Source organism: Buceros rhinoceros, unplaced genomic scaffold, assembly GCF_000710305.1.
Source record: "Buceros rhinoceros silvestris isolate BGI_N320 unplaced genomic scaffold, ASM71030v1 scaffold2230, whole genome shotgun sequence".
NCBI lineage: Eukaryota > Metazoa > Chordata > Aves > Bucerotiformes > Bucerotidae > Buceros > Buceros rhinoceros.
In genome coordinates this window covers 16,242-40,371 of record NW_010389986.1, presented here as the reverse complement: position 1 = coordinate 40,371, position 24,130 = coordinate 16,242, and the positions used below count along the sequence as shown (strand labels likewise).

Sequence of the window (24,130 nt, the reverse complement as noted above, 5' to 3'; positions counted from 1 at the left end):
ATGACAAACAGGGTACAAGGGCTAATGGAACGGCAGAACTGTTTGAACGCTGCTTCCTTCAAAATGCAGTATACTGTGCATCCCACCGCAGGGCTGCAGAGAAGAGAGAGCAAGGCTGCTGCTTTGTCTGGGGTGCTGTGCTATGATTCAGGCAGAACTTTGCTAGAGATGGAGGTGTGCGTTGTGTTTAATCCCTACTTGGAGCAATTGAGCCTGCAAATCACAAAACCACTCTGGATTAGAAGAGAAAACAAAGCTCAAGTGGAGGCTGTGGCAGAAGCACTTTCCAAGAGATGCCTCATAGCTGGCAGAGAGAAAGATTTCCCAGTAGATGCAGAGGAAATGGTGCTGCTTGCTCAGTTTGGGAAGATATTTGACATTATTGGATTAAGAAAGCAAGACTGAAGGAAGGCATTATCTCCTGCTCAAATTGATTTGTCTTTGATACTTATTTAATGTTTCATGAAGCAGACAGGCTCCCTCTAAGAGTGGCCTCGTTCCAGTTTAAAGATTGCTTTCATCTGGATACATTCTGGAGGCTGTGGAGACCTCTGCAGTACTCACGTTCAAAAAAAAGTGGACAGTTTCACCTCATAAGCTAGCTGACTCATGGAGCCTCTAAATGCCTCCTTTAATGAGTAAATCAGCTTTTTCATCCCTCTGGGTTTTTGGCATTTAAAAGCACATGCGAATAGGTAAAGTCCCTTAATATATGCAATACCAGTAATTATTAGGGAGGACAAGATAGAAATTTCTACACAATCAGGGAAAAAAGGCACAAACGGGCAAGTCTACAGCTACACATCTCTGTGCAAAAACAACGCAGACACAAACAACGGAATGCTAACAGGCTTCGCAGACAAATTGCTATCTATAACAAAGTAAAGCTAGCAAAAGAAAATACGTCAACTGTAGTCTTTTTCTGAGTCTTACCCAAAGAGGTCCCTGCACAGAAAAAGTGCAAAAATGAAAGGAATCAAAGAAAAAAGAAAACCAAGAAAGTTTTATGCAAAAGCTGTGAACGATGGTGAACGATGCGAAAAAAAAAAAATCACACCTAACAGCATGGATGGTTTATCAGAGAAACAAACTAGCAAGAGCAGTGAAATAAAAGAAAACATTCTAAAGACAAACAACATAAAGAGGATTTACAGGTTCTCCTCTACTGAAATGTGTCAATTTAAGAAATATCCATTATTTGGATGTAATAATTTATATTCACTTAACCTTTACATTACTAACATTCTATTTATAGTGTTTCAGAATAGTATTCATTTAGTAGGCAATATCTAACATTAGTTAAGCAAACTTTCTTCAACGTAATAGCAGGAAAAAAAAAATCTTAGATTTCAGCACGAGTGTCTTTTTCATGAATTTACATAGAATAAATTTTCCTCAGTGCAACACAAAAAAGAAAAATGCAAGAGAACACACTGATTACACATCAACTACCTTCCACAATTCATTGTTCCCATCGATGCCACCTATCTTGGCCAAGAACCCGACTCCCACAAAATTACACAAAATTCATTCTTCTGTTGTTTCCACCAATACTTACCAGAACTCTATTTTTAATACGTGTTTATAGAATAAAAGACACCAGATAGCATATTTAGCTTTCATTAAAGAAATACTCAATTCTATCAAAGAACCCGTTAAAATCTTATCCTCAGACTCCCTTACAGCACTACGTAGAAATTTTTTATGGAACACTGGAATGCGGATAAAGTGAAATCATTACTCCTATCAGCCATCTGCAAACAGACCTGCTTGCAGAGTTATTCTGAAATTAATTGTCTGGGATGCTTCCAGTTAAGAGTTCTCTTAAAACAGAAAATTACATGAGAAAGTATTTGTGCCATCACTATATAAGAAGTAAAATACATCTACTGATTGTCAGGAGCTGCATTACCAGTAGTCTATGATCACTCAAATATTCAGACTAATACATTTCAGTATCGTTTTTCACATATAAGCATGGTTTGCATTAATAAATAAAAACCAAAAACAATTATCACTATAATGAGAAAATATTAAAATTTAACATAAAGCAAATATTTAAGAGGAAATAAACTCACTTGTATGGTTTCTGAGGCAGAATACTGATTCGAGTCTTGTCAAGTATCTTCTTTAATTTATTTCTTCCCCCAACTGTATTTGCTTTACTTTTCTTATTTACTTTTTCTAATCCTATTACTTGCTCCACATCAACAGCAAGGTCTGGGATGGAATAACGACTTGCCTTTTTAATATCACCAATTTTAGGCAGGTGGGGAGCACCATTTCTTTTTTCCTCTGACAACCGCGTTAAGAGTTCTTTAAAAACTGCATAAGAAAGGAACAGGGAGGAAAAAAAAGTACAAACAAGCAAAAGTAAGGTCTGCGCACCGGAGTAGTTTAATATTAATTACTGCAAAAAAACCCAATTAGGATATTCTGTAAACTCAAATATTAAATTAATTTAGGTACAAGACTTTAAAAAAATTTTTAAAAATACTTTCATTTTCTTTAATATTAATTAGAAAAATCACTAAAAACTAGAAATACACTAAATGACCAAATTGTTGCACGGATGGTGTCAACAGAAGGACTTTGACTTTTCAGTCTAAGGACACAGGCTTCTGCGGGATAGTAGTATGTATAAAAAGAGCACTCTAGAAAAAAAATGAGATAGAAAAACTAACTGAGAAGGAAGCTTTTTAAACAGTCAGCAACAAAAGTTCTCAGATGGATGATAAATTATTAGCGATAGGATCAAAAAAACAGAAAACAGGGGAAACTGCAACAAAGACGTAAAGAAATATAAGTAGGAGACTACTGAGACACCTTGGATGTTTGATAGGGCTGTTGCATCCATATGCCAGTTAAACAAAAAAACCTCTCAGACTTCCTCAGCCCCGTAAGTAGAGAGTCATCTCTGAGGCAAAAATACCTGACCAATTTCTGAATTCGTTGTTCTGCAACTTTTAGCTTCGTAAAAACATTGACATATTTAAATAAATCAAACAAAACTGATCTGGAGATCAAGTCAAGAATTCTGAGTGTGAGAGGAAGTCTCCATATATAAATGGAAAAATCATCTGATGAGTTGATTTGTAATAATAAATGGAAACTGGAAATTAAAACCAAGGAACTGTGGAAAGTGGCAACAGGGGCAACCAGCTACAGATGAGTATTAGGGACTAGGTTTTAATATTATGTATTCATTTAGTCCTTAATATTCATCCTTATCTGCAGAAGAACACAACAAATCACCAAGAAATTTCAAAAGCTTCAAGTAAGACACACAAATAAAACTGGAGGAAAGTAATCAAAGACAATAACTGTACTGGGGACTGGAAAGACTCATCAGATACAGATAAGAAGATGCTGTTAAAAAAAAGGGGAACTCTCCTTTTGGGATGTGTTGATAAGGAAATACTGCATGCAATGCATAAAAAGTAACTGTTCTGAGACCTCCCTGATGTGATTTCAGTATTTGCAATGAAGTAACAAGATCAAAACCTTAGAAAAACAAAACTTCTGAAGAAATTAAGAAATCAGGTTTAATCTTAAACATACTAAAACAACACAAGATCCAAAAACCTGCTGTGTGAAAGATGATTATACAGAACTTACACTTATAGAAATGACCACATACTGCTTAACAAGCATATACAGATATATTATGAAATAGCCTTAACTACTAGAAACAATTGAAATATTAGAATCTTTACTGCAAAGAAAAAAAAGTCACCTTCGGACTTCTGAAGATACCCTAAGCATATTTAATCATCAGTTAGTGCATTGACATCCTGGGGTTATATTATGCCCTGTTTTTTTGTGACGAACCTGATCCTGAAGGAGATACTTGGGGAGCACATCACTAAATTATTTATATAATTCAAGTATCCAGTGGTAAAAAAAAAAGAAAAAAATCAAACCCCACAAACTATTAGCTTCTTATGATGCTAAGCTAACTGAGGTCCTGAGCTGCTTACAAAGACTCCTTCATGACCGCTCTGGTACTTGTTAGAAAAAGAAATGAAGGGAATAGCTTCAGAGGGTAGTGAGATTGTTTCCACCTAGCTGGCAAGAAAAGTTTTATTAACCACCTCACACTGACTGTAGGCATGGACTGAAAAACTATGAGCAAGTTTAGCAGACAGATTAAGATCACTGATCAAGTGAAATTCCAAAAGAGGCTTCTTTCTTGAGAAAGGACTAAATGTTAAGACATCCAAACAGGTTTAATACGTTCGAGCTAAACGGTCACAACAGTTCCTCTTAAACCAAAAAAACGCACTTGTGAGAGTGAAATCACTTGGTATAAGACCCTATTCATAAATTTTTCTCTGCAGTTACGAACTAAGGTATTTTAGGACCTGCCAGTTTCCTCCTCCTATTCTCCCCAGTACAAAAGCATTTCAAACAAAATTGTTTTAAAGTATTAGAAGAAAAAGATAGACTACTCCTAAATTAGAACAAAAGTTAGAACAAAAAGTGTACACAAACTCACCAAATAAATTGGTTTTCACAGTGATAGACAGATGAGTGTTATTTCTAAGGATTTCCATGGCTTTTGACAACTGAATGTTTTCAAAGTTTTGACCATTCACTTCCAGTATCTAAAACCACCAACAAGTAGTGTTATTTTTATTTAGCAAGGAGAAAGGAAACAAAAAAGGGGAGGAGGGGGGGAAAGATATTTTAAAATTATGTACCTGGTCTCCACGTTTCAAGCCTGCTTCTGTAGCTTTGCTACCAAAATCTACACTGTCGACAAAGATTCCAAACCCCTTTTCTGACCCTCCCAGCAAGCTAAAAGGCAAAGGGGCTTCTCGAGATGGCTTTGTTAAGGTTATCAATCTTCGTTTAGCTTTAGCAGCACAAGCAATATTTAACAGCCTCAAATGTCCACCCATTTTCTACAAGAGAAAAGCATAGTAAGTTATACATAACCACAGCCTGGCTACTCTCCCTGCCATCCCAAACTGTCAGGAAAAAAAAAAACCTCACTCTTACCTCCCTCTCCAAATTGTTCTCAAATTCTTCCAGAAAACGAGTCATAGCAGGATCTCCTTCAAAATCATTGAAGTGATTGTTCACCCACAACAATACTACCCGTGTAACCTAAAAATTAATCAAGAATATAAATATTTTCCACAAATACTCATTTAAAAAACTGCTTCTTGAAGCCTCAGTAAATCTCTATTGGAATCCTAAATATGATATGTATACAACCAAACCTAACTTTACTAATATGCAATCATTTACCAGGAGGATAGAATGAGTTAAGGACGGAAATGGCTTTCACTTCTGAAATACAGGATACAATTGCTGATATAAAGAATACTATGAGTTAGAAAATTAACACTGGCTGTACCAAACTTGATTGCGCAGGGAATAGAGCACAAAAGTATAAGGCAATGAGTTAGATCCATTTCTGACTTAGAACAACAATTTCCTGTTCATGTACATTTCCAAATCTGCTTAATTCTTCAAGCACATGATTGTAAAGTTTTCAGTATGGCTTTATACTGGTTCTTCAATCTCGGGAATCTTTAGATAAGCCACCACTAACTTCATTAGGCCTTTACCTGTGTAAAAGAGCTATTGTATGTTTAGAGAGGCAGGAAAAAAGGACCTATTGTGAGCAGCAGGAAAGAGCTTTTAACAGCAAATAATACACTCAATTCTTTCCCTTAGAGTCAATCTTTCATTTTACTATGCCTCCCTTCTCTTCACTTGTACTCCACCCAAGGCAACTAGGACTATCAAGTTCAGAAGGATCTTAGCTGGTATTTTACAGGGTTTTTAGGAAAAAACCCTAAAGGAGTATTATCAGTTAACAATAGCGAAGGTAAAGCCACAAAACAGGAGTTGCATTTTTTTAGAACTATATGCTTGCACTATAAAATTTTACCCTAGTATGTGATTTGACCTGGAACCTCAACAACACTTGTCCTGACAAAATAAGTTTTGATGTGCTGAATTAATATTGATTCATTTAAAAAGCTCCCAAATCCAAAACGGTTGTGCCACTCAGAGTTATTTCTAAAAATACAGCTGATTTTCTTTTATTGTGCTGAAAATACAAGTTAGTAGGGGAAAACAGCTCAAAGCATTTAAATAACTAGAGCTTAAGAACAAAATCTCATACAAATTTTAATCAGTTAAACCTAACTCCTGTCCATTCTTTCCATCTGCACAAAATCTAAACCTCTGCAGACCCTTATGCTAAATATCTGACGCCAGGCATCCAACTCCAGTGGTCTAGTCCTTTCGGCCACATGATTTCAAAAACAAGCCAGGATGCGATTGGTTGTCTTGGCCACCTGGGCACACTCCTGTCTGTTGACCAATACCCCCAGGTCCTTCTCCACCAGCCATCTTTCCAACCACTCTTCCCCAGACCTACCGTAGTGTTGCAGGGGGTTGCTGCAAGTGCAAGAACCGACACTTGGCCTTGCTGAATCTCATACAACTGGCCTTAGCCCGTTGACCTAGCCTGTCCAGATGCCTCCATCAAGCCTTCCTACACTCAAGCAGAACACCTAACTTGACATTGTCTGCAAACTTACTGAGGGTGCATCGATCCCATCGTCCAAATCATTGATAAAGGTATTAAACAGCACTGGCCCAAATATTGAGTCCTGGGGAACAGCAGGTGTGACCAGCCATCAACCGGTTTTAATGCCATTCACCACCACTCTTTGGGCCCGGCCACCCAGCCAGTTTTTTACCCAGGGAAGAGTACAGCTGTCCAAGTCAAGAGCAGCCAGTTTCTCCAGGAGAATGCTGTGTGTACCTCAGCACTCCTCGAGAGTTCAAATTCCTAACAGGAGGCCACTGCACAGCACTATTTGCCACAGCTCCCAGCCACAGGTATGTATGTTAGGGGTAACTTTTCTGACATATTTGAGATTACTTCCACCTCCGAAATGGAAGATGAACTTCCTTTCTGTTAAACATCTGTGTTATTTTTCATTAATGTGGATGACAGTGGATGAACCAGACAACGTCTGCTTAAATTTGGACTAATTGTAGATTTTTTAAAATGGGCTGGGAAGTTGCAAGCCAATCCACATAATATATTTTAAATCACCACAGTGATAACTTCAGTATCAATGCTCTTTCAAAGTTGCGACTCACTAATGTACACCGAAAAGACACGGCACTGGAAAAGGTTGTATAGTGACTTCTGGAGGAATGCCATTACTTGTGTCACAACCAGGAAAAGCATTAAATGAGTATTAAAGCTGTAAAGTCAAGTACCCTGCTGCTGGGGAAAATCATCAGGAAGGCTGGATCTCAAGTGCCCTACTCTGATTACTACCTCGGGAAGTTTTACTCACGCCTTTCCCTCTGCTCACTGCCTATCAGCCTCTAATAACAAAACAGCCAAAATCTTCTAGATTCCTTGCTCCCCGCTGGCTTATCTTTGCTTTTTCCAAGCTGTTCTCTGACTCTCTTCTGTCAGTGCTACTGGATGTCAGAAAGGTTTGGTTAATTGAGATGGCAGAACAAAGAGCTGCTCTGTTTTCAGACCTGATACCAGCTAATTGTGCTGGCTCATGCTTTTATAGAGGCTGAGGGGATTATCCATTGAAGAACAAGAAAAATAAGTTTAGAGATGAACTCCAGTATTATAGTGCTGAAGCTATGACGAGCATACGCTAAACAATACTAGCTGCAAAGCCTATCCTCCCTGCCAAGTGCAAGATCCTTCTCTTCAAGGCACAGATCAACTAGCAATTTCTGAAACAAATACCGAGATTTTAAATCTGCCAAGTGCAAGATCCTTCTCTTCAAGGCAGAGATCAACTAGCAATTTCTGAAACAAATACCTAGATTTTAAGCAGCAGTTGAAAACGAAATTTCTCTTGGTTTTTTATATAATTCCCTTGGTTTCAAATTGGCAAAAAATATCTGGAAATTTTTACTAGAGATTTTTTTTTTTGCATACGACAAAGTTGTATACAAGTGAAAATGAAGCATTACGGCATGAAGCACAGTGTAGTCTCAGTAGGCAGTATGCCAAAACTGAATATACAGGGCCTTATTTTTCCATCATGACAATTTTGCTGAGGGTACAGGATGTTTGATTACTCTCTTGCATTTGGGTTGTGCTTCTTTCTAATGCTGTGTAAGGCTCAGATTCTTAACAATAGCTATATTTTCTAGTCACTTTATACAAAAATAAATTATCACATAATATTTGCCAAGTGGTGTTAATAAGTATTATTTAAGGAAAACACAGAACTTCATTATATGCTCAAATATTAAGACACAATAGAATCCTATTGAGTTATAGTAAATAAAAATACTGTTTACTGGAAAAAAGCTTTCCCTCTTCTTTCAGGTAACCAAATTATATTGTAAAAACACAGCAAGGTAAAACACGGCTAATTTACCTTGCCTGAGCACATTAATACTTAAGTAAAGTACAATAAGGAAAAAATGCTTTCTTAGTTTAACCCATATATTCTGCTGTTAAAATGTGTCACCAGCTATTTGTGTCTTACTCAGTGTAGTCATTCTCTCTACAACATCTTTCATTCTTAATCATTTATATTTCAGTGCAAATGGTAACAGGTATGTAATTCAGGGGATTTTAACCTTATCCCTGAGGCTGGGGTCATTGAACCACTCCAACAACTTCTTGCCCACTTCCATTGGGCTGGAAAGAAAGGTCCGATACGTCAACAGGAAGTCTTCTATAAATGTTGGGTCTACCACAGAGTGCTCTTCCACCAAATGCATTGTTAACCTTTCAGCTGTTCCCTATTAAAAAAAATATAAAATCTTAGTTATTAAAACAGATTTTCAACAAATACAATGAAACAGATTTGCCACATGCTGAAGCTGCATCACACTAGAGAGAATACTGCTATCTATTGATTGATGAGCTAAGCAACTGTAACAGCTTAACCATTGTGATAAGAAACAGAAAAGACAAAAACTAGACATACTGTCTATTTTTTAAATATATTTTTATAACATATATCTCAACTTAGCCCAGACCTAACTTGTCAAGTTTACAGAACACAAACTTTTGCAGGACACTCCCTCTTTTGCTTTTACCTTGATGACAATGTGACCTTTTCTTGTTCCAGTGCGATCAAGCTCCCTGTGTTCCTTCACCATCACAATCTCCCCTTCCTCTTCTACCTTCTGCATGTTCTTTTCCACTTGATTGAGGATGCGACAATAATCTTGCTGGGCTATACAAACAAACTGGAAAGAATCATTACGCACCAGTATTAAAAGGTAAAATCTTCAGAAAAGCATTTAGACTTAGGATGCAAGTACTCTATTAATAGAAAAGATAAAGGAGTTTCTCCACCTGCAGTGGCCAAATTTGTCTTTCCAGCATTTCAGCTGCAGTAAGCAGCCAAAAACACAAGCACAACACTTCCACCACAATCTTGCAGTTAGAGGAGACCAAGATTCATCAAAACAAAATGATTTAGCATTATTAGCCATTTTTGTTCAGCTGCTTTGATCTCCCCTCTGCTGGAGATGAAGCTCAGTATCCTAGCTGGTTATATTTCTCCCATGCAAGCTTTTGTGTGGTATTTAGAGTAAGAGATTGAAGGGAAAAACCTAGATTTTTTTTTCTTTTTGTGCCTAGTGCTATAGTAAATAATTTTCATTTTTCACAACTATTATTAATGAAGTCAATCATTAAGAAAATTAACATTTATTCCATTACGTGAGCGCAGGCACACTACAAATTAAAGTAAATATCTTCTACAATGATCTGCTCAACCAAGAATAAGTATAAGAATAAATACCTTAACAATACTCCTAGTATCTACACTATGAAAATATAATTAAGACCTGCCACTACAACTTAGAAAAAAAAATACTGTACATACCATGAATTGCCTTCTATAACTTGTTAAAAGTTTTATACATTTGTCTCTTTTTTGGGTCAAGATTAAACTGTCTTATTATGTGAACGTGGGTATTTAACTGAAAGGAAATAACCATGTTTCTTCTGATTGAAAAGTATCGTATTTTCTCCTGCATTCTTTATAATTCATTTACATACTACTAGTTCCAGCAGCTAGCAGTAGCTGAAACAGAAGTCCCACAGTTTGGATTTGTTGCAAAACATTATCCTAACAAGATACGACCTACACACTTTCTGGATGTCAGATGGGCAAACTAAACTACGTGACTCCATTAACACACAGTTCAACCCATTTCAAAGGGCGTCTACTGGAAGCTAATTAACCACTAGAACCAAGCAAATGTTTAATTTACCCAAGGCTTAGGTATTATTTTTCTGGATAGGAATAAGCAAATAGCAACCACGTAACCAGATTAGGCTGGTAGTTTTATGGTATCAGAAGCATTTCTTAACATCTGTTTGTGTTATAGCAAGCATCAAGGCATTTTCCTTGAAAGGCCAGATTAGCTGAAACTAGATGACTTCACACTCAAACCATGGGAGAGAGAGCTTGTGTTACTTTGAGATTCAGTAGCTGAGCTGAGTAAGGAAGAATGGCTATTACCTGTAGAATCGAAAGAGCCTATAATGGCTAATGGACCTTGACATCCTTCTAAGGGGAATTTTGAAGCAGCGGATGTATGCAACAGGCTGCTGAGCCTCAAGTTCTAGGGGAAGCATGCAGACAAACCTCTTCACCTGAAATGATCCCTATCCAGATGAAAAGAACTCCTCTTTCCCAGACTGTCAGTATGCAGGAGTCATATTTCTTAACTATCGTACAGGATTACACACTTTAAGCATTCAGTTTAAAATAAAATGCCATCTGACTATCGAATTGCACTACACCTATATCTGTGTGATTTTTGCACGTATTACAGCCCAACGCTCTACCTGGCAGTCATCCACTTTGGTTCTCATCACTCCTTTCATATATTCTTTTTCCATGGTAGGAGAAACACCAAAACTGTTCCCCATGCAGAGTATCTCCGTCCTTCCATCAGGGTATGTCACCTCCACAGAGCCATTCAAAATGACAGACCAGGAATCCAGCTACAAATAAGACATTGCAGGATACACAGAGAATGAATGACTTAATATTGTAGTATTATACTGTAAAGATACAGCCCTTACCATCTTTTCTTTCATATTTTTTAGCATCTACTAAAAACATTTATAATCTAGTTTACTTTAAATGTGCACCTCAAGAGAACAGGATTAAGTTTATCTTTAAGATTGTAAAAAAAAAAAAAGGTTTTAAAACCACCTCTTCAACACTGAAAAATAAACTCCCCAAATCAGCTCCAATATGCAGGAATTTTGTACATCAAAGTATTTGCTCACGCTTTTTTTGCATAAGATATGTTGTGTGAGTGCTTAAACAAAAGCTTTCAAACTAATCCAGAACAAAAAGAGGCTTAATATAACTGCTCAATGTTACTTTTTTGTGGGGTTTTTTTCTTCTTTTTTTTTAATCAACACAAGAGAATCTTACCCCTGCGGAATCTGGGATGTTTGGTATAATAAGGGATTCAAAATCAGCTTCTACTGACCTCTTCCCCATCATTTAGTACAATAGTTCCTGCTCTCTCCACAACTGCAAACACCATTACAGCACAGAGCTCTCTCCTCACTGACATTGTCATGTTGGCAAAAGCAGGCAATTGATGCATGAATTCCAGTAGTTGTTCTGAAGGAGAAAAAGCCCACTGAGTCGTGCATGTCAAAACAACAAAGCACAGTAAAGACAGTTCTTCAGCAAGATGCCCAAGGCTACTTAAGCTAAAATGCTGCACAATCATTTCTGTATACTAATAAGTCATGTACAGTGGCCTTCTGTAATTACTGGGTATTTTGTAGACACAGACTGGCTGGTCATATCATCAACAGAAGCCCTGTAAAGTGAAAGTCAGCATAATGGAAGAATTGTAACATAACTGAGAACTCTGAATGCAACCAATATTTGTAATGCTCCAGCCACGGCAATAACTCCCGTAAGACTATGACACGCCTACGTAAAAAACCACAAGACATTAAGAATGGAAATTTTACAAAACTGATCAAGTTCATTGGTAAAGCCATCCCTTCCCAGTCTAGACTTAACAGGAAATTGTACTTGACCATCTTCTCGTGATTCACAAAGTTTCTCTTGGATAGCCCAGACAGGATTACCGTCTGAAAGGCGACTGCTGCGGCTCTGTCTTCTGTGCGCACTGGAGTTGCACTTGTATTCAGAAGTGACCTTCTGTATTTTCACTTTTTATGTTTTCCATAATTACAGAATTCAAGCTTTCTTAGTAGTCCTATAGAGGGATTATATGCTCTAAAATGCTAGATATTTTTGTATTCAGCTTGATCTAAAACCCCTACTGAAAACAGTTAATAGGACCCCATCATTTTTATTTATTCAGAATCATTAAATGGTTGAGGTTGGAAGGGACCTCTGGAGGTCATTTGGTCAAACCTGCCTGTTCAAGCAGTGCCACCTACAGCCAACTGCCCATGAACGTGTCCAGATAGTTTATGAGTATCTCCAAGGAGGGAGACCTCTCTAGCATCTATCTGGACAACCTGTGCAGCTTTCTCTTCTCCAGGTTCAACAGTCCCAGTTCTCTCAGACCTTCTCATATAAGAGAATGCTCCCAGTCCCTTAATCATCTGATAACCACCTTAATCGCCATTTAGTCATATTCTGATAAAAGAAAAAAAAAACCTCAGCCAGTGAAACAGATCAGATTAGAAATTTTAAGAATGTGAATTCTAGTTCTTCTTTGCTTTCAATGTATTAACCTGCACGGTTAACACAGCAAATTAGTTTGATTAGATGCACGTTTAAGCAAAGGTCTTAAGGGCTTCAATGTTTAACACAAATGTGTATCCTTGGTTAAAAACAGACATTATATCACAACTTACAATTAAAAATGTAATGGCGCTGATGTTGACTTTGCCAAGGTTCTGTTTTCCAGTACACAATGATATTTACTTCATAAACCAGTTCTGACAGCAATTAGAACTGGAAGCTTAAGATCAAGAGGGCCAGCAGCTAAGTCTGCACCCATATTACGTGCATTTTCCTCTTTGGCTGTACCCATTCACTGGTTGAATTTATAACATTTACGAACCACCTTACAGAATAATCACTAAACTTGTCAACTACAAAAACAATGATTAAAACAAAACCTCACATTTGAAAGTAGTTTTGGTGAAGTAGAACAAGTTTGACAGTATTTTACTACACTGCAACACTTACCAATGTCATCATCTGTCCTGTCTATTGGGTCTTTCTCCAAGCAGTCTCTAACGATATCCCTACTCATCAAAGGATCCGATGCCCTTTCAATGTCTTCTTCATCATCATCATCCTCAGAATCCACTGCTGTCTCTGGTAATCCACTGAGATCCATATCACCAGCTTCACTTTCTGTAGCCTTAATTCATATATAAACAATTAAAAAAAATAATAAAAACATTCAAATGTGTTCTTCACTGCTACAGTTTACAAGTTCAAGGTACCAAAATTAATTCTATCACCCAACAGATCACTCAATTTCACTCAATATTTTTGGGGTTTTTTTCTTTACATCTTTTTTAAAAAAAGTAACAATCAACCGAAAACCATTGTTTAAACAGGGCTTTTAATACTTGTTTCTATCAGCCACATATAAACAGGATTCGATCACTAGGTCCTGGGGGAATCAAAGGCAGTTATACTTCAAGGAACAATTTCTTAGAATATTAGCTGAATATGAATTTTAAATAAATAGTTCATTTAAACAGTTTTGGTTCCTGCCCCAACTTTACATTTTCAGGAATGCAATGTAATTTTAAGTATACAGTTTGGGGAAATAAGTACAGCATTGAAATGCTACAGGAATTTTACTATCTCTCTGAAACCTAGGATTGTACTTTTCTTTTACCATTCCGGATGAACATAGTTATACGTGGTTTTCATTTTCTGATAACCTGTATAATGATTTACAGATGCAGAAAAAATGCAAAGTCACTGCTTTAACATCACAGATGGACTACACAGAGCATCTGCCAAAGTTAACCTCCTTTAAATTGTATTTAAAAGAAAGAAAACATAGTCTATATATAGCCTGAGGTCATTAGTATGGCATCTAAAGGTAAATGCATTTTAATAGTTCAGTTTTAAGACCAAACACTTAATAAATCCCACAAACATTTGTCTGTCACAGCTGATAAAGCTGCTTTTTTTGGAACCTGATTTAATACCATAGCAGCTGTCGGGGCTCAGCTATGACAATTAAGGAAATGCAAGCTTCTAATGAGCAAGTTTTAAGCCACGGCTTGAGAAATCAAGTTTGACATGCCTTATAGGGATGGCTTGTTTCCGAGACTCTGGAAGCACATAATGCATTCATGTCTACCTTAAAAATACTACTACATGGGGCAACCACAGCTACTAAAGCATGATTTATCAATCCATTTCTCATACTGGTAAAAGAACCCCACCCAAAACTAGGTCACCCTCCAAACAGAGAAGGTAAGACAAATTCCACTGGTAAATCACCTTCCCTCTTCCTGCCTTGCTAGCTGTGGCTGACATCCGTTAATTTAATGCCATTTTACGCAGCCACCTTATGAATGGTAGCATGTGGCTACAGATGGATCAGGGCAGCTAGTGTCATTCTTCAATGCTTCTGTCTTACAGTAAAACACCGGCTTTGTAAAAGGGTCTTGTTAATATAAAAAGCATAACAACACCTACACGATACTCGTATTATTCTTACTTGGAGTTTGTTGCGGTTTCAGTTGGGGGTTTTTGTTTTGTTTTGTTTTGTTTTTTAAAGAAAAAGCACTGAGCATTTCTTAATCAGGATAATGAAGGATGTTACACAGGCACACAAACAACTCACAAAAAAACCAGCACTAATAGCAGTACTTTCCTTAGCAGTCTTACTGTGTCTAACATGCGGGTTCTTTCTAGGATATATTTGAAACAGTTGCTCTAACTACTCCTAACAAAATAACCTTCATCAGAAGTGACTGGTGGAAAAATTAGTAACAGTGAGTCAGGAGACACACAGCTTATGACAACGATCTGTCAGAATCATAAGTCTCCAACAGTGGTAATTCCAGTGACAGTGGGACTGACTAATTCACAGCCAATTTTGCAAATCTTCCCACTACTAGCAAGTGCCCCTCCTACCTACTCAGAATAAGCTTTCTCAAAAGCATATTAGTAAGATAAACTCAGCACTAAATTTAGTGCTAACACCATGCTAGCAAACATGAGAAAATTAGACATATTGTAGAAAACTGGTTTTACTAAAAAGTTATTTGACTGTCTTCAAACAAGAAACCAAAACTGAATGAAAGTTGAAGCTCTATTATGAAGAAAAGTTGATTCTATTTAAAAAAAAACAAACCCATTCTCACACAAATTAAATGCAATTATATAGTCAGAAAATACTTTAAAAATTGCAGTTGAAGGTTACAAGTACTTCCTGAAGATGGTAACCTTTTACAGAGCTAATTAAATCTTTTTGGCAACTGAAGTCATTGTTAGAAATCTGAATGATAAAGCAACTCAAACTTACTAGTTATATAAAAGTAAGAACTACTGCAACAATTAAGGCAACAATCCACAAAGTAACAAGAAAATTTAACTTTAACCTTTAAAAATAAATCTTATATTTTGAGAAAAAATATTTTCAGCAATTTTCTGAAAAAAATATATGATTATGCAAAAGTTAGCAAAGGAACACAAACATTGCATTTTATCTGTGTGGAAAGGCTTTCACAGTAGCAAAGAATCAAAAAATTCATTCCACAGGGACTCCTCCTCAGTTTACATATTCAAAAACTTGTGAGTTTTGTTACATTAGTAAGAATAATTGGATCTGTCTTCGTATTAAAAGCACACTCTGATTTATCTACAAAATACTGCAAATAGCTTCTTCAGGTTTAGTAGCATCAAGTATGACATAAAGAACCCAAGGTCCTCTTGCCGACACATTAAACTTCATAACCCACCGACTTTGAGTACGTGTGTACCCCTCACATTTCAGAAAAATCAAGCATGTCTGCACAGGAACCCTTAGTTACGAAGCAACAGCCTTGCACTGTGGAAGACTAAAAGGAAAACTTCCATTAGCTCCTCTGAGGACACAGGCTTCCTTATAAACCTTAGCAGCAGAAAATCCAGAAAACGTGATGAACACCCAACAGAATTTGTACTACAGTAAGTTATGAGGCTTAGAGCTTTCCGGGGCATTTAATCAGCGATGAAGCACACCTTGGAAATCAGTGCTCAGATGGCATGTTGTCCATTGTTTCTTGGGTAGTAAGCTTCACTTAAATAAAACTGAAGAGATTGCATGTAAGAAAAATTCTGGTTGCAGCCTGAAATACAAAACAATGTCTCTCCAAAGACTGAATACCAGCAGTAATGAAAATGTTTTTCACAGTTGGAAAGATGGCGTGACAGATTTGCTGCAGCTTCCAAAGAATCACATAATGACAGCCTAATATTTTGTCACATCACTAACGACAAAGTCAGGAGACTTAAGACAGACATTTCCAAGCCTGAGGTGAAGAGTTGTTTCACATTTGATTCCTAAGGAAACCAGCCCAATTTTAAGCAGCGTCTATTAAGTCTAATATTGTAGTAATGCAAAACTGGTTGTTCCAACTGCTAAGGATGTCCAAGACCAAAGTCACGTCTAGATTTGCTAATTAAACACCTTGAAATAACTAGGAAAAGATGAAAAGGAGGAAACGGAAGACTCTGTTTGTCCCCTTAGATTGGTATGAGAGGAAACTGATTAAGCCAAACTGTACTGGTCTTTCACTTTTTGGAGGCATCATGAACATGGACATAATGAGAGGTGATGGACTACACAATTGCTAAAGAAGATGACCTCCTTTACTGCCACATTTCCTTCTCCATTAGTTTTTGCATATCTGTTGAAAAAAAAAGATCAGAAATGGCCAAGGGGGATGTTGATTTATCCAACAGATCTAACACCTTTACAATCAAGTAACTCCCTCTCCCATATTTATAACTGCTTTGTTACACATGCCTGCGCACACATACCAGACTTAGCAAGGGAAAGAAAGTGGGAAGACTGGACAACTGCTTAAAAGATGATGAGCTCTGTTTTAGGTGGCCATCATGGTTTCCTCTTTTACACTGGATTGGGGAACTTAACAACATCAAGAGAAAAAATAAAACATAAAAGCCTTAACATTAACTACATTAACTACTGGTTTCTTAGTACTTTAAATAGAGTATTTTAGGCTAGACTTTCTTCGGGAAATTTAAGAAAAAAACCCTCGTCATTTTTAACAATAAATCCCCTTTCTGACTAATGTCACCACCTAAACCGACAATCCAAAAATCTCCAAACATGCAAGAGAAAGATACTGGAAAAATATTTTAAAAGCATAGAAGACACTTGTTGTGCAAACCAATGTTCATTGTCTGGTGCAGCCCTTCAAGTCTACGAAGCTACCAAAGCAAGCAGCCAAGCTCAGCTAAAAAAATCCACCCAACCTTATTTTTAAATTATTGTAGTTTAAGGGCTAAAAAATAAACTAAAAAAGAAAAAAAAAGAGCAGTGTTTGTTAGTGGAAACATTCCAGTTTTACTTCATAAATTATAAGTTGATACAACACAAAACACCAAGAACACTGGCACTACGCCTTTTTATGAAATCACTTACAAAAGTTCCATTCGCTAGAAAGAGCCTCTCCCGACACGATACTGGCACATTGGACCTAGCTTTTCCACAGAGAGAGAACATGGCTGGAGCTTTCTCTTACATTAGGTACACCTCAGTCGGTAAAACCATACAATATTAAATGCTATGAAATTCAATTCCTGTAATTATATTATGTATTTATTTGTTAAAGAATTATCATATACACAACAATCAATTATAACTCTTACATGCACACAAATCATACACAAATCTAAGGCAGTAGTTTTTTTTCACTCTAACATGAGTGCAAATGGCCATGAAATACCTTGTAACTCCTCCAGTCTACGATCCTTACTGCTCTCTCTTCATAGTTATCCTTTCATTATCTACTACAAAATTTACAGCTCAGCAGTACACACTTGTTACAGGAGTCAGTCTGAGCATTATTCCTCCTCACAGATGGAAAATTGCAATAATCCAGACAACGTACACCAGGGACAGCATCCTCCCCTATTGCCAACTAATTGCCAGTGTCTCACAATGGAGCAACATTTGCTGAGAGCCCAGGCATACAGAACAAAGACTCAAAGTTACTCTTAGGCTGTAACAGCAGATCAGAGAACCAGGAGTGCTAAGATACTGCACTGGACCTAGGTGAAGCTGTCGGGGGGAGGTCAGTAGGACGTAGTTTACCTGACCATTTCAGATGTCCTTGCATTACCCAGAGCCCTGCACTGCAGAGGCTGATATAGCCGGAAAGACTGATTTAATCTTACAGTAAAATCTCTTTATTTAGCATACAACTACCTAAGGGGAGGCTGCACGGACTCTCTGGTTTGAGAGATAATGCTCTGAGCACTCAGAAAAACTCCCTGGAAGGTGGACCTTTCTTCTATGAATTAACCACATCAGATTCACAAGAAAACAAAGTTAACATCTTGGAAATTTCCAAGCAACACACACATCCTGGGAGGGTCTCGGAAAGGATGTTCCCAGTTTCCTGTACTGTCAAGAGTATCTGGCAGACACCAGAGAGCACATAGGGCCAGCAGGAAGACACTAGGCTGAGGACCGGATAAGGCAAAGAAAGGCCAGCAAGAGTTGAGACAACACAACAAAGCCTTCCCAAAACAGGGAGAAGGAATATACCACAAATTCACAGGCTTAAATCTCCTTGCTCTCAAACCAGGATCATCATACATGACACGTGGAGGAAGCATTTAGGAGCATACAGAGACTGTATCATCTCCTTGCTCTCAAACCAGGATCATCATACGTGACAGGTGGAGGAAGCATTTAGGAGCATACGGAGACTGTATCGGTGGACAGGGAAGAGCTACGGCTGTCATCTATCTGGACTTCTGTGAAGTCTTTGACATGGGCAACCACTACATCCTTCTCTCTAATTTGGAGAGATGGGGATTTGATGGGTGGACTGTTCGATGGAGAAGGAATTGGTTGGATGGTCATATCCAGAGGATAGAGGTCAATGGCTTGATATCCAGGAGAATATCAGTGACAAGTGGTGTCCATATCCAGAGGATAGAGGTCAATGGCTTGATGTCCAGGTGAATATCAGTGACAAGTGGTGTGCCCTCAGTGGTCTGTACTGGGACCAGTGCTGTTTAAAATCTTCGTAAGTGACATAGTATGATGGACTGCACTCTTGGAAAATTTGCAGTCGCTCCCACAGTGAGTCATGCAGTTGACACACCTGAGGGACAGGATGCCATCCAAGCTGTCCATGCTGTCCAAGCTGAAGAATTGGGCCTGTGTGAACCTCATGAAGTTCAACAAAGCCAAGTGCAAGGTCCTGCACCTGGGTCAGGGCAATCCTTTATATCGATAACAGGTGGGGATGATGGGATTGAGAGCAGCCCTGTGGAGGACGACTTGGGGGCACTGGTGGACGAAAAGCGGGACAGAAGCCGACGTGTACTTGCAGATCAGAAAGCCAACCGTATCTGGGCTGCATCAAAAGAATTGTAACCAGCAGGTCCAGGTAATCCTGCCCTCTGCTCTGGTGAGACCTCACCTGGAGTACTGCATCCAGCTCCAGAGTCCTCAGCACAAGACAGACATGAGCCTGTCAGAGAGGGTCCATAGAAGGGCCACAAAAATGATCAGAGGGATGGAGCACCTCTGCTATGAGGACAGGCTGAGAGAGTTGGGGTTGTTCAGCCTGTAGAAGAGAAGGTTCTGGGGAGACCTTATTGCAGCCTTTCAGTACTTACAATGGACTTTTAAGAAGGATGGGGACAGTCTTTTTAGCAAGGCCTGTTTTGACAGGACAGGGGGTTTTTAAGCTAAATGGGGCAAATTTAGACCAGACAGAAGGCAAAAGTTTTTTTTTTTTTTTTACGATGAGTTTGGTGAAAGACTGGCACAGGTTGAGAGGTGGTAGATTCCCTGTCCCTGGAAACATTCCAGGTTATGTTCGATGGGGCTCCGGGCAACCTGATCTCATTGAGGCTGTCCCTGCTCCCTGCAGTATGGGTTGGACTAGGTGACCTTCAAAGGTCCCTTCTGACCCCAACCATTCTGTGATTCTGTGGTTCTATACGAACACATGTATGCTTCCACACAGGAAGCAGTAACTAAGGAAAACAGCAAGAGCAAGCAGCCATACATGAGAAGCAGCAGGGAATGATTTGCTTTGCCAAGGCAATACAAGACAGCAGCAAAGTATTGTTCTTGGCAAATACAAGCCAGCACACAATCTATTAACATTCAGCGCTCCTTTCTCCTCCAATCACACTAGCATCACTTTATGAAGTTACTTCCTAAAATAAAAGTAATAACACGTAAAGACCTTACTAATTGGCATCTGAAATACTTTTGAGACTTGGGTGGGGTAAACACAAAGGATTATTTATTTTATTTTGGTAAGTACTTCCTATCCTAAAAGAAGTTCTTTTATGTGCAACATTTGACAAATTTAGTTACAGTATTAATATTTAAAAGGAAATATTCTCAGCTCAATGCTGAAAGCATCTGAAGATTCAGCTTCATGATTTATTTAAAAAAATCTTAAAAGGCCATGAACACATTTTCACTGCAAACATCTGCTCTTAAAGCTGTAGAACCATAACTTACTAAGATAAAATCTGAGATAGTGGTATGTCATGTTTCAACAGTAAAGATATAATTAATTGTACAGTATAAAAAACCATTTATTTTATTCGTTGCAAGATAAGACTGTAACCTAAATCACAGCTTTCTAATTAGACATAGTGAACAGGAGTCCATCCTATTGAACAGAAAAATGACATTACATACAGAACATAAGAATCAGAGGAACATTAACACCGAGCTTTGCCTAAGACCTATTAAATATGAAGTAAGAAAACATAACATGTAGATGACTTTGGTATGGTTTACTGGTTTTGAATAAACACTTCGGAGAGAATTAAAACGCAAACAATTGAGAGAAAATGACTGATCCAATGTCTTGGTTTCAAAAAGTATTTCTGTTTATTTAATCCTTGATTTCACCCTAGAGAATTCAAATTACAGCCACTTTATTTTGTTGTGGGCTTTTTTTGGCAGTACTTTAACCAAACTTAACATTGCTACATTACATTCCTTTATGATTGAAATTGAGGTCAGAAATTTATGACTTACCACAATATGAGAAACCATTAAGTCAAACAATACTTGGTACCATTTAGTTAAATTTAAGAATTTAAGAACCTTATCACCTTCCACAGCTGAACTTATCAATTTATTTTTTTAATAAATGTTTCTTCAAGTATGTGTATTAACCCAAAAACACGGGTTAATACAATACATGCTAGTTTTTCTCAATTTTGATATGGACATAGGTTATTTTAACATTTACTTTGATATTTTATAATTATATTGTTTTCTCAACACATCTGTGCTAAAACATCTTTAAATGAGGTATGAACTGTAAATTAATTGAAGAAAACAGATAATATTTAAGATTACTAAGAATGGATTACTTTTTAAAATTAAATGTAAAAGAATATTTAAAGACTAAATCTTCTCCATATAAATACTTCAAAAAAAACCATTAACTCTCTTTGAATACCACTAATTCTGTTGATTCCATTATTGCAAACAAAACTTACCACAGGAATCGTACGCCAGGTTGGTGACTACACAGAGTATTTCTCTAAAGTTTATGTACAGCTTTTTTTTTTTTTTAATTTCCCAGAAATTCAGTGATCCTTTTCACAGTTATGAAAATTTTCCTAGAAATCTTTGCAAAAATTTACTTGCAACTTACCTAAAGAGTAAGTGTATGGCTATAGCTACATGCCACCTATGACTGTGTCTCTAGAGTTATTTGTTATTTTTATGTTAAAGTCAAAATCTTTGGAATGAAAGGTATGAAAATCTATAGGAGACTTTAAGAACAAAGCCGGTTTTACATCATCTTCATGGTATAAACCTAAATCCTGTCCTGAAATATCCTCTCTTCAGAAGAAATTCTGACAAACGTACTTCTTGGCAAATGCTATGCCTGAACTGTTCAGTTACTTTGACATTTTTCACAAAAGTAAACCTTTGTGTTATTGCAATCATTACCTAAGTTGAACTGGGACCTTTTCTCCTCCCACAGAAGAGCCTACAGGCTACAACTATGCTCACAAATAAACTTGTACATATTTGTATCGCTGATTCTTTTCCTATCATTTAAATGGCTACATTTGCATTTTTAGAAGCATCCCAAACAAACATTATTCCTCTTCTGGTAAACAGTACTTCATGTTGAAGTGGACTTGTTAATTTTTTTAATACAATCATTTCGATAGAAGAACAATTTTAATTAGATTTGATTCCTCTCTTTTTCAGAATAACAAATTGCTACACTTTCCCATCAAGAAAAATCTTCCTCTGACATTGCAAGAACTGTAAACATCAAATGAAGGATGTAGACTTCCCCATTTCATTTTATTTCAGGTTTTTTTCCAATTTATATTTAAAGAAAGCAGGCATACTCCCAAGTATTCTAATAACCCTCTGGATCAGTTTCACAGTAAGTCTCTCCAAACTCAAGCTGTTCCAAAAGAAGAACACAGCCCTTTGACAAGAAGCACCCTTAGAACTTAAACCAACTTTCTCATGATAGCCAGGAGAGAAAGCACTACCCAAGCGGCTGGCACCAGGTCTCCACAGGCCGGGGAAACTGGAATATGCCCCTCAAGCCAGGCCAGCACAAGCTGCTCACTGTGTATTTCTTTGCCCCTACCACTGAATATGTTCTAGATTTTGAATCCAGCACATCTAAGAACTGTAGAATACAGCACCAAGAAGAAAAATCCCTCACATTGTGAAGGCCTAAGTCTATAGTTTTGAACTTATGATCTGTAAACATCAAAGCTGCTGTTATACGTACAGCAAATCAGACAGAAAGATGAGAAGTGCTGGAGTCAGGAACAGAACCTCTTTACTCCTAGGTGCCACTGTGGAAATCTGCTGGAGTGGTCAGACTGGCTCTCTAAGCTTAAGTTCAGGAAGATTTCCTCCCCCAAAATCAGAAATTAAATAAAATCCATGAAACAACCCTGGAATGTTGCAAAATTTTGCCTCTCTACATTGCTGACTCGGATCCTGACATATTACAGCAACCCACATCACGTTGTGCTGCAGTTTACTTTCTCAGTTTTCAAACATCAGATCTAGTATATGACAGATCAAACCCTAAAATTATTACAACTCAAACAAAAACTAGGTTTTTTTTGAAGTCTACTGAGTGGTTCTTCAGACAAAAACTGACAATACGCAATAGCATGGGTTGCGCTGTCAACATCAAAACTGCTGGCAAATGCACTTCCCATCAGCATCCATTCCAGTCTTACCTGGTAGATATCAGAAAGGCTGCTGCTTCCTGAATCACTAGTGATGCTACATCCTGAGTGACTAGATGAAACGTGGGTCACCTGTGGGTGGAGACTGTCAGTAAGGTGCAGCTTTGTGAAATCTGCAGGAAGCTATAGGTGGAGCAGAAAAAGCATCATTACAATTTGAGGTAGATACACAGCAAAATGAATTCAAATCATTAATGTCACACTTCGCTCTGCGAGTACCAAGTGTATTAAGAAAACCACTGGGGCTTGAGAATGCAGCATAAAAATTTGAGTTTTACAGTTTTTTTTAATTCATACAGAGGTCAACAAAATACCACCAAATTGCTGCAAATGTAAGAGGTTTTAATACAACATATATCTGAGGACAAACACCAGTGAAGGCATGACCCTTATGCCAAAACTCTTCAGTATCTTGCTATGGGATTTGGAGAGAATTAAAGTGTATGTGAATATTGTGCTAGTTTCAGTATACTGCAGAATGAGGATTAACAGCAAGTAAAATCACATACTTAAAAAAACAAAAACACCGACATTCCCCCACCCACAAAACCAAAACCAAGCACTGCTCTGTATTTGGCTAACACTTTTGCTTCTGAAGTTGACAAAGAACATTAGAGGCTGGTATAATCCAAGCCACTGAGCTTGTCCATTATACTTTGAGCCAACTAATTAGACAGCAAATA

The 24,130-nt window shown here is 37.6% G+C and overlaps 1 protein-coding gene across 1 annotated transcript in view; it reads right to left on the bottom strand.

Moving 5' to 3' along the window:
- RAPGEF2 (Rap guanine nucleotide exchange factor (GEF) 2) overlaps positions 1–23,564 on the bottom strand; it is a 47,645-nt gene extending 24,081 nt beyond the window's left edge. The window contains exons 1-10 of the mRNA XM_010135920.1: positions 23,439–23,564; positions 13,191–13,368; positions 11,494–11,630; positions 10,835–10,993; positions 9,067–9,219; positions 8,602–8,766; positions 5,005–5,112; positions 4,704–4,907; positions 4,499–4,607; positions 2,079–2,325 (exon numbers count right to left, since the gene is read on the bottom strand). Of these exons, the coding sequence (XP_010134222.1) occupies positions 2,079–2,325; positions 4,499–4,607; positions 4,704–4,907; positions 5,005–5,112; positions 8,602–8,766; positions 9,067–9,219; positions 10,835–10,993; positions 11,494–11,630; positions 13,191–13,344 (1,436 nt within the window). The 5' untranslated portion in view covers positions 13,345–13,368; positions 23,439–23,564. The remainder of the gene's footprint in view (positions 1–2,078; positions 2,326–4,498; positions 4,608–4,703; positions 4,908–5,004; positions 5,113–8,601; positions 8,767–9,066; positions 9,220–10,834; positions 10,994–11,493; positions 11,631–13,190; positions 13,369–23,438) is intronic.
- Positions 23,565–24,130: the final 566 nt, after the last annotated feature.